At 49.0% G+C, this 15,889-nt stretch overlaps 2 protein-coding genes across 5 annotated transcripts in view; one reads left to right on the forward strand and one right to left on the reverse strand.

Annotated features, from left to right (window-relative positions):
* Positions 1 to 8,724, forward strand: part of LOC102445691 (uncharacterized) — a 15,151-nt gene extending 6,427 nt beyond the window's left edge. The window contains exon 4 of the mRNA XM_075918103.1: positions 1,280 to 8,724. Coding sequence (XP_075774218.1) covers positions 1,280 to 2,805 — 1,526 coding nt within the window. The 3' untranslated portion in view covers positions 2,806 to 8,724. The remainder of the gene's footprint in view (positions 1 to 1,279) is intronic.
* On the reverse strand, positions 3,570 to 15,848 carry LOC102445456 (butyrophilin subfamily 1 member A1-like). 4 transcript variants are annotated; one of them, XM_075918116.1, is made up of 8 exons: positions 15,517 to 15,848; positions 13,428 to 13,628; positions 11,384 to 11,731; positions 9,010 to 9,114; positions 6,566 to 6,586; positions 6,137 to 6,157; positions 5,988 to 6,014; positions 3,570 to 4,585 (listed from the first exon to the last, which is right to left on the reverse strand). In XM_075918116.1, the coding sequence occupies exons 2-8, from the start codon at positions 13,525 to 13,527 to the stop codon at positions 4,071 to 4,073; spliced, it is 1,137 nt and encodes a 378-aa protein (XP_075774231.1). In that variant the 5' UTR covers positions 13,528 to 13,628; positions 15,517 to 15,848; the 3' UTR covers positions 3,570 to 4,070. The 4 variants fall into 4 exon arrangements, with proteins under 4 accessions (XP_075774231.1, XP_075774229.1, XP_075774232.1 ...); XM_075918114.1 differs by lacking the exon at positions 15,517 to 15,848 and adding an exon at positions 14,885 to 15,347; XM_075918117.1 differs by lacking the exon at positions 15,517 to 15,848 and adding an exon at positions 14,430 to 14,805.
* Positions 15,849 to 15,889: the final 41 nt, after the last annotated feature.

Here is a 15,889-nt window from a genome sequence, read left to right on the forward strand (position 1 = left end):
CTCCCCAGTTAAGTTACTTAGGCTGGGCTTGATAAGAAACAAAAGTGGTTTCATTAAGGACAAAGTAGGATTTAAGTGAGAGTAGATCAAAGTAAATGACTAATTTCAGCAATGTACACCCGCGAGTTCTAATCCACTAAGAAACTTGTTACCTGCAAGTTCTTACCCATAACAGTTCTTATCTCAAGTAAAATACTTCAAGTCACAGAGCTGATCTTTATTCTGGACTTAGGTCTGCTGCTGCTCAGAGTTCTTTGTTTTCAGGTTTCTTTGTGTGCACCCTCTTAGGGTGGATGAAGCTATGTCTAAGCCAGCTGATGAGAGAGACCTGATTGCTTTCCTTTCCTTACATGCACTTCCCCCAGGGTGGGAACTCTGAGTTCATGCTCCTCATGGAAAAATACTAGATTCAAGATGGAGTTCAGTTTCAGGTGGCATGGCCATGTGACTTCCTCTGATCAAGCACAGTTTGGGCTCACAGGAAAAATAGAACCATCATTGGTTGTTGGTTTTAGTACTGAGTTGCTAAGTTCTTGACATGTCACTAACAGCCCTCATTAGCACATTTTGAACTAGAAACAAATGTACACTTCATATGTCTGTCTTTGCATACAAAAATGATACAGGCACAAAAACAGCACATACAGATTCAGCAGGCTGTAACTGTAAAAATGGTATGTTCCCCTTTGAGACAGTATACCAGGACATGTATGTCTACACTTGCACCCTCTTTCGATAGAGGGATACAAATGCAGACATTGGAAATTGTAAATGAAGCGTGAGATACAATTTTGATTCTCATGCTTCATTTGCATAATCGCGTTATGGCGCTATTTCAAAATTGCGCTGTTTCAAAATAAACGTTGTGTAGATACGGTTATTTCAAAAGAAAACCCTTCTTCCAAAATAAACCTCATTTTATCAGGAATAAGGGTTAACAGTTATTTTGGAAGAAGGGTTTTCTTTCAAAATAACCGCTAAACAGCCTTTTTATTTCAAAATAGCGCCATAATGCGACTCTGCAAATGAAACACGGGATATTTAAATCCCCGCTTCATTTACAATCTCTGATGTCTGCATTTGCATCCCTCTATTGAAAGAGGGTGCCAGCGTAGACATACCCAAATAAGCTCTATGAAAATTAATTTTCATAAGCCAATTTTCATGAAACTGGGGGAAGTGGATAGCAGTGATTTTGGGTGTTTTCTCCCCCTTTTCCTGTTTCCTTTCAGTTCAGCACAGAGAGTGACCCCTGTCTGGTTTCTGTCTGTCTCTGCAGGTGATGGAATGCTGATGGAGAATGAGGACAATCTTCAGCAGACAGGACTGGAGCAAGTGGATCCACATGGGATGTTACTGGGAAGATCTGAGGGGTTTGTTGCCCAGAGTCCTGAGCAGGGAGAGACCTGTGAGAGTCAGCCTAGCTCAGAACGGCAGCAGGAAAACCGTGGGGTGGAGCAAAAGGGGAAATCTAGTCACAGGAAAAGAGGGGTGAAAAGAAACAAAGAAACCGTTCCACAGAAAATCCCCTACACTTGCAGCGACTGTGGGAAAAGTTTCCAGTGTAGACAGGTCCTCATTTCACACCAAAGGATCCACACAGGTGAGAACCCCTTCCAGTTATCTGACTGTAGGAGTTACTTCAGTCAGAAGCCTAAGCTTCTCTCCCTGCAGGGAGTGCATCCAAATGAGACTGTGTGTGAGTGCTGCGAGTGTGGGAAAAGCCTACAGTGCCCATCGGGTGTTACTGACCATCAGAGAAACCACCGAGTCCAGAAACCCTTCAAGTGTTCTGAGTGTGGGAAAAGCTTCAGCCAGAGGTCAGACCTTGTTAGACATCACAGAATCCACACCATGGAGAAACCTTTTTATTGCTTTGACTGCGGGAAAAGTTTCAGTCAGCGCTCCTATCTCAACGTTCATCACAGAATCCACACGGGGGAGAAACCCTTCCCCTGCGCCGCCTGTGGGAAAAGCTTCAGTCATCGCTCAAGTCTCAACAGTCATCTCCGGATCCACACCGGGGAGAAACCCTTTCCCTGTACCGCCTGTGGGAAAAGCTTCAGTCGGCGCTCTCACCTGATTGGCCACCAGGCACTACATACAAGCGAGACGGCCTACAACTGCTCCGACTGTGGCAAAAGCTTCCAGCAGCGCTCCAGTCTCCTTGATCATCAGAGAACCCACACGGGCGAGAAGCCCTTCAGCTGCTCCGAGTGCGGGAAAAGCTTCAGTCGGCGCTCGTACCTCAGTAAGCATCGGATAATCCACACCGCAGAGAAACCCTTCAGCTGCCCTGCCTGCAGGAAAACCTTTGGCTGGAGCTCCGACCTTGTTCGACATCAGCGAACCCATACGGGGGAGAGACCCTTCAGCTGCGCTGACTGTGGGAAAGGCTTCAATCAGCGCGCCAACCTTATTAAACATCAGCGAATCCACACTGGGGAGAGGCCCTTCAGCTGTGCCGACTGTGGGAAAAGCTTCAGTCGGCGCTCCTGTCTTAAGAATCACCGTGCAAACCACACCGGGGAGAAACCCTACACATGCGCTGACTGTGGGAAAGGCTTCAGTGTGCGCGCATATCTTATTAATCACCAGAAAAGCCATGGGGAGAAACCCTTTGACTGTTCTGACTGCGGAAAAACCTTCAGCCATGTCTCAAGCCTTGTTATTCATCAGAGAACGCACACAGGAGAGAAGCCCTTCAGCTGCCCTGACTGTGGGAAAAGTTTCAGTCAGAGGGTCCACCTGCTTAGACACAGGAGAGCCCACCCCGCAGAGAAACCTTACAACTGCTCAGAGTGACGAAAAAGGTTCAGAGGTTTTTGAATATCAGAGACCCCACGTGGGTGAGAAGCCCTTTAATTGCTGTGACTGTGGGGAAATGGGCTTAAATTGTAGCAAAGGAAATTGAGATCAGACATCAGGAAAAACTTCCTGGCAGGGTGGCTAAACATTGGAATAAATTGCCTGTGGTGGTTGTGGAATTTCCATCACTGGACAAACTTAAGAGCAAGTTAGGCAGAGAGCTCTCAGGGACGGGCTTGATCAAGGCTGGGGAATCTCTGGCCCACCAAACAATTTAATCATGCTCCTTCCTCCTGAAGGTGCCTCGTGCTGGGGGAGGCCTTCCCTCTGGTCCCATATGCTTCCCTGACTGTAAAGGAGGCATCGCTGGCAGATGTTGCTTCCTGATGCAGCCGCCCTTTGAAGGCAAGGGACTGGGGGGTCGGAGGAAAAGCTGGGCCCTCCCCTTCGTCCTGAAAGGACCCTATTTCCAGGCAAGGGAAATGCAAATGTGATCATCATGTTTTGGCCACAAAGCTGGCTTAGCTACTCTCCCATTGGCTGTTGAACTGAGTCAGCCCCACTCTGCCATTGGCTGTTGAGCTGAGTGAGCCCTGCCATTGGCTGGTGTCTCAAGCCATTTTGGTCCTGCCATTGGCCATGAGCCTGGATGAGCCACCCTAGCATTGGCTACTCAGCCAAGAGGTGTGAGCCCTGCCCTGGGCCATTAGCTTGGCCAAGCTGCCCTGCCACTAGCCAAAACAAAGAACAGGACTAGGTAGCACTTTAAAGACTAACAAGATGGTTTATTAGGTGATGAGCTTTCCTGGGCCAGACCCACTTCCTCAGATCAAATAGTGGAAGAAAATTGGCACAACCATATATACCAAAGGATACAATTTAAAAAAATGAACACATATGAAAAGGACAAATCAAATGTCAGAACAGAAGGGGGATGGAGGGGGGAAGGTAAATGTCTGTGAGCTAATGATATTAGAGGTGATATCACTGCCACTAGGCACTGAGACTAACCAAACCTGCCCTGCCATTGGCCAGAAGCACAGCCCAAGCACCCTGCCATTGGCTACAGAGATAAGCAGCACCCCCACCTCAGCCCCTCTGCTCCCCCGTAAGCCCCAGGGGTTCTTCCCCCTTCTTCCCAGCGGCTTCAGGGAAGGAGGGGGAGGAGCTTTCAGGTAACAGAGATGAGGAGCCAGGGGCTGGGTAGGGGGTTTCCTGCAGGGTCACAGAGACGAGGGTTTGTGAGGCTAGAGAGGCTGAGGTCAGTGACACAGGCGGAGTGGGCACATGTCCCATACCCCCAGCCAGGGTCGGATTCTCTCCTGGGGCAGGGAGCCTGGCGGGAAAACATAGATTAGATTCTCAGTATCAGCATTGGTAAATACCACCTGCCCCCGGTCACAGTCCAGACAAACCCGGACCCTCCTGGGGATCTGGGACAAGAGGAGGGGGGTGACGTAGTCAGTGAGAGCCCAGCAATTACTCCCGGACCGCTGCACAGCCCAGATCCCCCCCTCGGGGGTCATACTGATCCCTCCCTTCCTGCTTACAGACTCCTTGGCCACCCCTACAGCCCAGTTATGCCCATTCCCCACATCAACCTCCCAGGAATGTCTCCCCGAGGTGAATCTCTCATTGCCAAGCACACAGGGGTCAACGTCAAATCTCTCCGGGATGTCAGGCCGTGACTGCACATCGTATCCCCATTGCAAACATTTCCCATCCTCCGACAGTTTAAGCAGGACATGCGCCGTGTCTTCATCCAGAGTCACGTTGTCTGGAGAGAGAATCAGAGTGTGGGGGCAGAGCTCGGCCGTGGGGGGTCGATGGTGTCAGGGACAGAAGCTGCCCCAGCTGGGCAGCGACTCAGGGAATCTTCTGCCTCCAGGGGCTGCCCGGCTTCCAACAGGGAGCAGCCCTGAGACCTCAACCCAGTGAAGTGGAGAGTCACTTTCCATGCGAGGAACAGAGCAAGATTTGTAGAGCCAACCTTGAGCCCTGGCGTTACACGTCCAGCCCTCCTCCTGCCGGACACCAGAGATGCTGGAATCCTGGGGCAGCCCCAGGGGATTTCTACTTACATCAGTCAAATGATCACAAATATATTTTCCCTGTGGTGCCCTCCCTTCTTATTTAAAACCCTGGAACTTGATTGGCTCCAGCTTACGCCTGCTGCAGCCTTCCATGTGCCTGGGCTCTGTAGACATTTCAGTAGTTAATCTATGCTTCATTCAGGTTCTGTACAGGAAGTCAGCAGGGCTGCCAGCTAGGTTTATTAGTGCAGACTGCAGCTTTCACATTGGGATTTTGATTGTGAAGCAAAGAGCCTGTAGAAGAGATGAGAACAGCGGCGAGAGGAGAAAGAGGGTTTGGAGAATTCATGGAGGAGAAAGCAGAACGATGGTTGAAAAGCAGAACAAACCTGGGATTTTATGGCGAGGAAGAAAGCAAAAGCAGCAGAGCAGACCCTGAATTCTAGTGAGCGTGATCCCTAGGTTATGTCTACACTACAGAGTTTTCAAAAACATGTTTTTCTGAAAGAGCTTCACTTACATCCACACTACAATCTCATTTTCAAAAAAAACAAAGAACTGGGGGACTTTTCTGACACTGGTAAACCTCTTTCTACAAGGAAGAGCTCTTTCGGATAAAGGTGTGTGTCAACAGGGAAGAGAGTTTTCAAAAGAAGAGGAAAGAGGAAAAAGCACAAGTGCCCTGGTGGCCACTTCACTCAGTAATCACAGCTGAAATGCAAGAGAGCATCCATTCAGTGTGGACACTATCTTTCAAAAAAGCAGATCACCTTTTTTTATGTTTTTGCTGTGTAGATGATCTCTTTCAGAAGAAGTTATTTTGGAAACTCTTTTCCGGAAAAGCTTCTTCTGAAAGAAGCCTGTAGTCTATACGTAAGCCAACTGCTGGTCCTCTACCTGACACTAGGACTAGGATGGATCCTAAGAAGCATTAACTGCCCAGTGACTCCGAGCAGGGATATTTCCCGAATTGTGGGAGCGGCATGTAAGGCAGGCGTGTTGCGTTGGACCTTTCCTCTCTCCTTTGGGAACCTCCAAAGCCTCTGATCCCTGACCCAGGAAAATATTCTACACACACATCTCCTTAGCTTTTACACGGTGAAAGGGAGCAGGGTTTCCCATTGGTTAAGCTCACACTGTCATTACCTGCGTCAATTAGGCATCGCCTCCATTCTGAAAGCAAAGAAACAGACAAGGAGAAAAATTAAACCGGACAAAATGCAGAATCTGTAAGAGTCAGAACAACAGAAAAAGCTGCAGTCCAAAAAAAACCACGAAACAAAAAATATCCTTACCTAGCTCTCTTAGAAGTTTACCTGAATGAAAAACAAAAGGGCATCCTGTAAAAGCTTCTCCTGGGTGAATTAACCTCTGTCTACCCCCCAATCACTGATCATTTTGGGCAATGCCGGGCAGTGTTTAACATCCGTTCACCCCTAGGGACGGCACAAGGTAACTCCACCACGGTGTGGCTGCACGAGTGGTCTGATCTGCTGCAGATTTACAAGGAAAGGCGGAAGGAGCCCAGAAATCTTCTGGCAACCATCCAGGCTACCTCATTGGAAACACATGGCCAGTGCTGGCATCCTACCCTTAATTGCATAACATGACATGCAATCAGCACGGGCAGTATTACTCATGAGTTCCCAGCGGATGTGGTCGCATCCATTCAGAAATCTTTCGCAACATCATATTGGTTCTACCAGGAGACAAAAGGAACTTACTGATCAGGTGAAGATATTTCCCTGGAAAAGAAAACAACAGACAGGTCAGGACTTTTTCAGTGGTTCTAGGTTTAAAGTAATTTTTCATGATGAGACTTTGTGTAATAACCATGCTGCCCTTCTACCAAGCCATTGCAGTTATTCCAGGACTTGCAGGCAATGTTTGCTCACATTTTTCCAATGTGAAGAAAACATTTTATTATGTGCACCAAGGCATGTGCAGATGTGCACCACCAGCAGAAACATGCTGCCGTCAGCGGGCGCTCTGCTAATCAGCCAGGCGGCATTTCAATCTCTTCTGGGTGAACGACCAAGCGCTTACAGGGCATGTGTGAGCAGACTGGGTTCCCAGTGGGAGAGAAATAAGTGGCGGAGTCTGGGGGCACTGTAAGTATAAATTGATGTGTTAACACACAGAGACCGCCCTAGAACAGCGATGGTCACAAACAGCACACAGTAAGCCCTTCCAAGGAGGCAAACCCTTCAACAGGCACTTCCCCTAACTCCAAGGCTTGGTTCCTAGGGAACTCCATGTGGCTAATAAATTCTACTCTGGTTTGAAAGGGCTGTTTGGTGTCACAGCAAACCGTTGCTGGGATGAATTTGTCCCTAAGAACATACAGGTCTCTATTCAGGAGACTCGCTCAGTGGGGACTCATCGGGGAGAGCTCTTTATGTAAAAACTAGGGGTGTTCAATTTTGTGGGTTTTAGTAATCATGTGGCTGTGGCAATTTTAAACTGTTACGTGGTTACTAAAATTGTCCCTGGGGGAGGGGCCAGCAGCCACTGTGCTCCCCGCCCCACTCCTGGGGAGCCCCTGCCGGTTCTGACTCTCTTCATGGACTGGCTCTGCCTGCCACTCCATCCTGCTGCCTCAGATGCAGAGGCAGCATTGCAGGGAGGTGGGGGGGAAGAGCAGAGAAGGTGGTTCTGCAGGATCCAGAGCTCACGGGGAGCCGGCTCCTGAGCACCAGCTCTTGCCTCCCCCCCCCCCCCCCCCCCCAAGATGCTGATGCCTCTGTGGGAAGCAGCAGGCAGCTCTACAAGAATTGGCATGTACAGGGATGTAGAGGTGGGGGGGGGGAGTCGTTAGGATTAACTGATACACCCAGGCTTATCAATTAATTGTTTAAATGTCTGTTCTATACGCTAACAGCCCTAGTGAAAACAGGCGGGCTGGTTCCCCCATGTTCATTGAAGGAGGGGTGAGGCTGTGAGGCCTTCTCTGAAGGAAGAGGCACCCCCTGGAAGTGGGGCAAACTCCAGGGGATGAAGAGCTTGATTGAAAGCGAGGGAAGAACTCCGCTCCTGTGGATCCAGGACACTTACTTCCTAGATAATAACTGACGCCGGAGGAATTGTCTCTAACCTGAGACCAAGACGTTGAGCAAACACTGCTGTTTCCTGCTCAGTTCCCTCCTCCTGAAACTGCAGACTCCAAACTAACAGGAGTGCAGCCTGCCGGCCCCAAGACTGAACATTTGCTCCCACACTAAAATAAAAAATAAAACAGAAAAACTAGGAAGTCTCTGCACAGTGGCACCCCACAGAAGTAGCCTGCCAAACACCTCAACAATAATACGCTATCCATGAGTGCTGCAATCATCTTTTGAACACACTAGAATTAAATCTCACCCATTCTGAGACAGGAGTTTTCATAGGGGCCAAGGGTAGTTACGAGCCCTAAGTACATCGATTTTCAGTAACAGTTGGGAACTTGACTCCCTTGGGCTCCATTTTCAGCCTAATTAAACTAGTACAAACTTAGTTTTAGACTTAATTTTAAGACGAAGAGAAACATGTTTAAACAAAACTAAAATAAACTCCACCTAAATGGATGTGTTCATACAGAAGTTTGGATTAGTTTCACAAAAATCAATTTAAATTCAGAACTCAAGTTGTTGTAACTTTCTCACTTAGGGTACATCTAGACGTATGTTTCCCAAATGGTTTTCTGTGGAACCCCAGGGTTCCATGAGAGAATTCCATTACAACCTGAACTATCAGAATAGAATTTTCATTTATGAATTTTATTGAAAACAATTTTCATTTGTGTTTGCTACAATAAGTGTCCCTGTGTAATGCCAGCCTAACCAGCGAGTGGGAATGATAATGCCACTACTTAACACTGAATAAACTGGAAAAGCAGATGCGTTTTTTCGGTTTCCCTGTAAACCTTGTTCTATGAGGAAGGGATGTTCCAAAAGAGGATTCTCCCCCTCCTCCCCACAACATTTGGCCCCGTGTATATGGGCCAAATGTCAGAAAAGCTTCTTTCAGAAGGAAAGCGGAAAAAGATAAGAAAATTGTAGTTCATAATTTGCGTCTCTTTTTCCATCTCGTCTATGGCTGTGTTTCGACTACAAAAAAAGGTCTCAGCTGTCGTTTCATAAGGGTAATACCCAGTTCCGATCACACTGCCTTCCCCCCTTTAGAGTTTTACCTCTTAATTTGAGAAGAAAAAGGGTCAGGCCGATGAACACCAACAAAATCACCAGAGTCACAATCCAAACAACAATCCAGGGAACTGCTCCCGGGGAAGAGACATCTGAAACACAAAGCCCCTGTTAGGCTGGAAATAACAAATGGCATTCTTTCATTTGCAATAACAAACTAGAATTATATTCCAGGAAAACAGATCACGTTTGTTATTTCAAACTATACTAGCGTTTGAAATAAAACTATACTTTTTACTATGCATGTGCGCAACATCAAAAACTGCCATGAAACACAGAAGGGAAAAATTGCTCCCTGAGATTTAAAAAAAAAAAAACCTATCAGAAACCAACCAGTAGGTAACTTGCCCCTGCCTTGTAGGGAGTGCATGAGAACAAGAAATCTAATTTCAGTTTAAGCATATATAGTGAAACCTTTGTTATCCGGCACTCTGTTAACCAGAAAACTTTAACTGCCATCGCCCCCAGCCACAATACTGTCACATTTTCAGGCCTGACTTGATTGGCTTATTTTTTTTATTTAAGAACTACTAATCCTCTTTAACTCAAACTAGAAATGTGAGACCAACTGCCTCATGCTACAAAACTACCAATATTAAAAACCTGAGTTTTACTATTATTGTCCATTGTTTTTTCCTAGGTTGGTGGGACCTTCAGAGAACCAGAACTTTTAGATAACCAGAACACCCTTATCCCCGAGCATGCCAGATAACACAGGTTTTACTGTATTAAAAAATAGAAATAAAATTCCACTTTCATCTTTCATAGGGCTTAAAAACCCAACCACTATGTTTTCATTATAATTCTATCTGTGGGGCATTTGTGGACAGTAATTCTTTCGGATTTCTTTTTAATGTAACCTTAATTCTTTTCCCAGGTTCAAACTGCTTTTTTTCTGGGATAGTTACAATATCTCTGGAATGTATAAACTGTGCTCTCAACTTTATCTAAAAGAAGTTTTCCCGTGAGGAAGTATTTTAAATTTTGTGATATTTAGCAAACCTGACTTTTTTTTCTTTCCCTCTCCCCTGTTTGGGATGGCAGCTTTTGGGTTGGGTGGTCAGTGACCTGACATATAAAAAGCTGAGGGATCCTTTTCTAGGCTGAAGTGTGCATTTCTTACAGTATACATTCTGGTTGGAGTGCTCGGTCACAAGACGTAAGCACTTGTAAAGCAGTTGTGTAACAGTGTTTCAATCCGGGGGCCTCAGAGAGGGAAGTGAAAGCTCTCCAGAACAGGGGAGCCAGTTGTGATTAACCTCTTTGGAGAGGACATAAAGGGGGCAAGGAACACAAGAGATTTCTCCCTCAATTTCTATGCTTTATAGGTTTTGAGCTCACAGATTTAATTGATTTTTAAGGGAGTGGAGCAGAGCTGCAGCAGCAGGGACTAGCAGGTAGAGCCAGGAGACGGTAGCCTATGAGTAGGCGAGCTCCACCCTGGCATCCTCTGTGCTCTTCCGCCCTGGCCCCTCCTTGCACTTGCGCCCCCTTAACCATTTCCAACATTTACTTAAATGAGTCCCCAAAAACAGCAAAGCGGGGGGAAGCTCCTCTAACATTTTCCATCCATAAGGGGGGCGAGTTTTGTCTTGAGCACCAATACTGAGGTCATGTGCACTTGTTCGGACGTGTGTGACCATGGCGCCCAAGTTATTCACAAACATACAGATATTTTTAAATGTTAGTGGAGAAAAAAGAAAGGTTACTAAAAGAAAGGCCAATTAACAAAGTGTATGACTTTTATACCATTTTTGGGCCAGCATCCCCACCTATGGGTGCAGCCATGATCTGCCTGCTTCCCTCAAATTCGGTAACGTGACAGAGGGGCACATCCTATCGCCCTCCCCTTGATTTCAGAGCTGGGTCAAAGCTCTTATCTCCACTTGTGATCCGCAGCCTGGCACTGCAGGAGTCAGAAGCTCCTTTGGCTGACAAACCTGGTGCTGGGAACTTTCATGTGACTTTCATCCCAGTGTTTCCAGCCCTTGCTGAAGATGTGGGAGACCCTGGTTCCTCTTCCCCCCTCTACCTGTTGGGGAGACATGGTCTCAACAGCCGTCTCCCACTGCTCATGAGTCTGATGTGGGGCTCTTTCACGCTCCTGCTGAAGTTGTTTCACTCTGGAGAAATCTGGAGGACTAGATCACAGATCTCCTTCTAGCATGTGACAGCCATAAGCACTGGGCTACCAGAACCATTCTCTGTCTCACTAGCCCAGTGGTTGTTTAATGACTATTTTTAGGGTCTCATGGGCACTTAATTGGTAAGTGCTTGATGCGGGGAGATAGGTACTTGAGTAGCTCTGGGATCTGGGACTACGAGCCCGCTAAAAAGAGATGACGGACCCACATTACTGACCTGTGATCTTCAGTTCCAGTTCGGCTTCTACGTGAAAGACCCCATCCTGAACAGAACAGCGGTACTGTCCTTCATCGGAACGCCTGACATTCACAATCTTCAAGGCCACATTCCCGTCCGTGAGGCTGGCTTTCAAAAGCTCAGTCCTGCCGTGATACTCGGGCATCTGCTGCCCAAACTCATCCTTCCCACGCCGGTACAGGTGCACGAAGGATGTGAACTCAGAGCGGAACCATCTGACCTCCATGTTCTCAGCGCTCATGCTGGGGAACAGGCGACAGGGTAACACGATCTCCTCCCCCACCATGGCCGTGACAGGGTGACCAGGCCCAACCACTGTGAACCGAGCTGTGAAAGGCACAAAGAAAAAGTAAGTGCGTCATATTCCCTTTAAATCAATGACACCCCTAAATTCAGGTCCCTTGGGTGTATTTTCCTATTCTGTGCCTCTTTTGCAGCACGCTCTGACATTCACCAGAATGTGTCCTGAACCAACATAGACAGTTTACAATAAACAATGCACTGGGATAACCATAATATTAGTTTTAATGGAAGCTGAAATACAGTCTGCCGTTTTCCTTATCAGCCACTCTAGACCGAATGCCCTTGCACTAGCAAATGAAAGGAGTTTTTAAAAAGTTTTTTGAATGATATAAAATATATAAAGTAGGGTACCAGTCAGGAAAGAATCTTTCTTCAGAAAGTTAAACGTCTGCTCAATATTCCTATCAGCATAGGCTGAAATCTTTCCCTCCAGGAGTTCACATTTTTCAAGCCGGTTAGGATTTCGAGAAGAAAAGGGGCCCATTTAGAGAACGCCACATGAAGAAAGGGGATTGATGAGGTGCAGTAGGTCCATAGTTTTGGATCCTGAAGGGCAGAGGAGACATTTTGCTGTGTGATCCCCATTTCAGTCTCAGCAGCTAGTCCCATTTTGGGGCTTGCTGGAAGCAGAAATGAGCAGAGGCTGCTACACTCTTTGCTGAAATCTTTTTTATTCACATGGAATATACTGAGTCCTGCTTCTCCAAATGCAGAAGGACCCAAAAGCAAAAGGAGCAGTTTTGTAGCGACCAGCCCCACCCTTTTCTAGACAACAGACTCGATGTTCCCTCTGTAGCTGTTCCCAGTCACCCTGTGCTCACAGGCTTGTTTGGCTTCTTTGCTTTTGTGTCTCTGCCGCTCTCTCTGGTCTTGTCCCCTTGCAGTTCTGTTTCTGCCCTCTTGGCTCTCAGACTCTGACACTCGCCTGTTTGCAACACCTCTGGGAAAGCTGCTCCCTGAATTTGCCACCTCCTCCCGCCCCAGCACAGTCGGCACTTTCTACACGCGCACTTCTGTGCCACAAACTTTTGTCGTTCGGGGATGTGAAAAACCCACCTCTCTGGCCAGCGTAAGTTTCACCAATAAAACCACCAGTGTGGACAGGGCTGTGTTGACAGGAGACGCTCACCTGGCCTAGCTACTGCCGCTCGTTAGGACAGCCACATTTCCATGCTGCCGCTGTGGTCAGAGGCAGCAGGGGGAGGTGGGAGCCAGTGCCCATGAGGAGCCGGATTTTAAACCAGCTGCCCATGTGAAGGGGATCCACAGAGATGCCTGCCCCTCTCCCCATTATGGGGAGCAAAGCTGGTGTTTGGGAGGAGCCGGTGAGCCAGGCTGGAACGCCCCTTCCCACAGTGGGGTGGGCCCAGCCAGGCCACGGGTTAATCAGTACCCAGCAAGCACCATGTGGGAAGATGCTAACCAGTTATCTGCGGACATCCTGAGCAGCCATGGGAGATTTCACAGTGGCACTGCGGTAGCGGTACAGCTATATAACCCCCACCTCTGCCCACGCTCGGGCTGGCTTTGTGTTAGGGGCGTCTACAAGATTTCACTCCACCCATAATCTTTCATTTATTTTTTTAACTGATGTTCAGACACTGGAAAGTCTGTGCCAATTTCAGTTTACCATTCTATAAACAGGTAAACAGGGCAATGGCTGAAATCAAACCAATCAATCAATCCTGTAAGCAGCAGCAGAAGCTACGGACATTCCTACCTGAGTCCAGCCCGGGGACACGCAGTGCTTGGAAGAAAATGATCAATGCGTGAAGCAAGGAGCCGGCTCCGGAGCTGCGGCCGAGGGACAGAACTTCCATCTCACCGGAACTGGATCCGGACCACAGGGCAGGAGGGAAGGATAAGACAGCAACAGCAGCAATGTCTTGAGTGTAGCACACTCCCAGTGATTTCAGACAACCTGCACACAGAGACAATGGAAAATGATGAACATGATGCATTACGAGACAAACCAAACCAGGCGCTGCACATTTCTCTTCTGCCTGACTCGATAACTTCCCGAACTCTACATCTGATCAAGCCCGACACCCCATGAAGATCTCCCAGCATCGCTCCAAAGCCACCTCCTGATCCCAGGAAACGGACCCCCCACACATAGCAAATATGTTAGCCAACAGAATTTTTTTGGGGGGGTGAGGAGTTTTGGTATTTTTGGCTAAGCCATCTGGCAACCCTAATTACCAGATGGCTCTGAGGAGCAACGCCAAGTAGGGCAGAAATCAATTTTGAGAGGGTCAGATCCTGTTCCAGTCTGTCCCCATTCAACACTAAGATCATGGACATCTGGTAGCCTAGGTGGGAAGGCTTTTTCTTCCCAAACTGCCAGACACAGCCCCACCCACACTCTGCTGGGAGCTTGCCCAGTGTTTCTGAAACTGTGTTCAGAGGCAGGGTTTTTGGTTGGTTTGTTTTTCCTCAACAAAAAATCCTCCGTGTTCTGCATTTAAAAAAAATATCCTTTGGTGTTCCGATGTCTTCAAAAGTTTAAGAAACTCTGCTGTAGATAGAGAATGCTAAGTCCTGTTCGAGTGCAGGATGATCTCTGGAGATGGGTCTACACTGCACCATGGCTCGAAATAAGATTTGCAATTGGAGCTAGGCAACGCATGTATCTTATTTCAGAATCGATTATCTTGTACTTTGGCACTGTCCCTGCAGCGCCACATTTCGAAATACCCCCGGGTTGCAAAACGCCACTTACGCCTCGTGGAGTGAGGTTTACAGGGGCGTCGGAAGAACGAGCCCGGAACATTTCGAAATAACCAGCTTGCTGGGAAGAGGCGGGATCGCCATTTCAGGCTCCCTCGGGTATCCCCAAATAACCCTGCAGTGTAGACATAGCCCGGAGCTCCCTGCCAATCCTAGGAGGTACAGATTTCTCCCCCACCCCTCCCAGCGGCTGTTCACACGGAGCTGCTCTGCCACCCCCCAGATCAACCGGTTTTCTTTTCTATCCGACGAGGAAATCTCCGTTCAGCGACTTTTAACACACGCGGGACTGGAGCCCCGGGTCCCCGCAGGGCCGGACGCGTTTCCCCTTTGCAGGGGCCGGGCCCGCAAGGACTCGCCGCCCCCACCAGGCCCAACGCCGGGGCGGTAACTGCGCTCCGCGCAGCGCACCCCGATTAGTGACCAGTCTCCGCGGGGCGAGCCTACCTGCCGGGCCCTCCCCGCCCCTGGGCGAGCTCCGGGCTGCGCTCGGCTCCCGGGCTCCGCGCAGCGAACTCGCCTCTCCAGCGCCGCACCGCCTCTTCCTGGGGCCCGCCCCGCGGCTGCCAGGCCGCCGCAAAGGGGGCCGGTCACCGCTCTGTGGAGTTGGGGAAGGGAAACTTCCCCCCCGCGGCGGTAACTTTCTTTCCTTCCCCTCGTGGGGAAATGCTGGGAAGGGCGCGCGCCGCGGTGCCTTTCAGCCAGCGCCGGGAGAAACCAGGGGAACGCGCTGCCGCAGGGAATTGCGCACAGCCCCCTACAACGTCTCTGGACGGTACCAGACTCCCTCCCCGCCAAGATCATCAAACCGCTCAGCGGGACAAAAGAGCTGGGTTAGTTTTGCTTCAGAAGTGGCTCCTCATAACGCCTGTTTGTGCCTGACTAGATGGAGCAGGATTTTCTTATCCCAGGAAAGCAGGGGTGGGGAACCTCAGGCCCTCGGCTCCTGGCTTGCCTGGAGCTGCCCCCCCCCCTCCAGGCTCAGCATTGAGGAGCCAGCATTCATGCGCCCGCCCCTCTCCCCCTCCCCCTCCCCCTCCCACCCACCTGCAGGGCTGGAGCTCAGAAAATCTACTAACCTGGTCCCTCCAGGCTCTGGTGTGCCAGGTAAATGTGGGGGTGTCTTTCTCCTCACTCAGGGGCTTCTCCCTTTGCTTCTCCCTTGTCTGCGGCCGCTGACTGATTTTTCCGTGGGTCAGCAGCCCCCGACCCAGAAAAAGTTCCCCAGGCCTGCACTAGTCTTTCCACTGCCCCAGGACTCTTCCTTGTTCTCACTGAAACTGACTAACCCCTCTGATATTTAAGTTTTTCCTGTTACAGACTAACTGGGCTGCTCCTCTGAAGCTCACGATTAAGACATCTGGCTCCGTTACCGGCGCCTTCCGTGTCATTTCCCTGGCCCTTGTAACCGGAGAGCAGCGTCTTGTGCAATCGTGTTCATTCCAGAGCTGT

This window comes from Pelodiscus sinensis, unplaced genomic scaffold (assembly GCF_049634645.1).
Source record: "Pelodiscus sinensis isolate JC-2024 unplaced genomic scaffold, ASM4963464v1 ctg68, whole genome shotgun sequence".
Taxonomy (NCBI): Eukaryota; Metazoa; Chordata; order Testudines; family Trionychidae; genus Pelodiscus; species Pelodiscus sinensis.

Bases quoted from the DNA above. Each gene is read 5' to 3' on its own strand.
- LOC102445456 (XM_075918113.1), bottom strand. From the start codon at position 14,171: ATGCAGAACACGGAGGATTTTTTGTTGAGGAAAAACAAACCAACCAAA. The intron at 13,629-13,909 runs GTAATTAGGGTT...CTCTGTGTGCAG, and splicing joins TTGCTCCTCAGAGCCATCTG to GTTGTCTGAAATCACTGGGA. The intron at 4,586-5,987 runs GTAATGACAGTG...TTCTCTCTCCAG, and splicing joins GCGATGCCTAATTGACGCAG to ACAACGTGACTCTGGATGAA.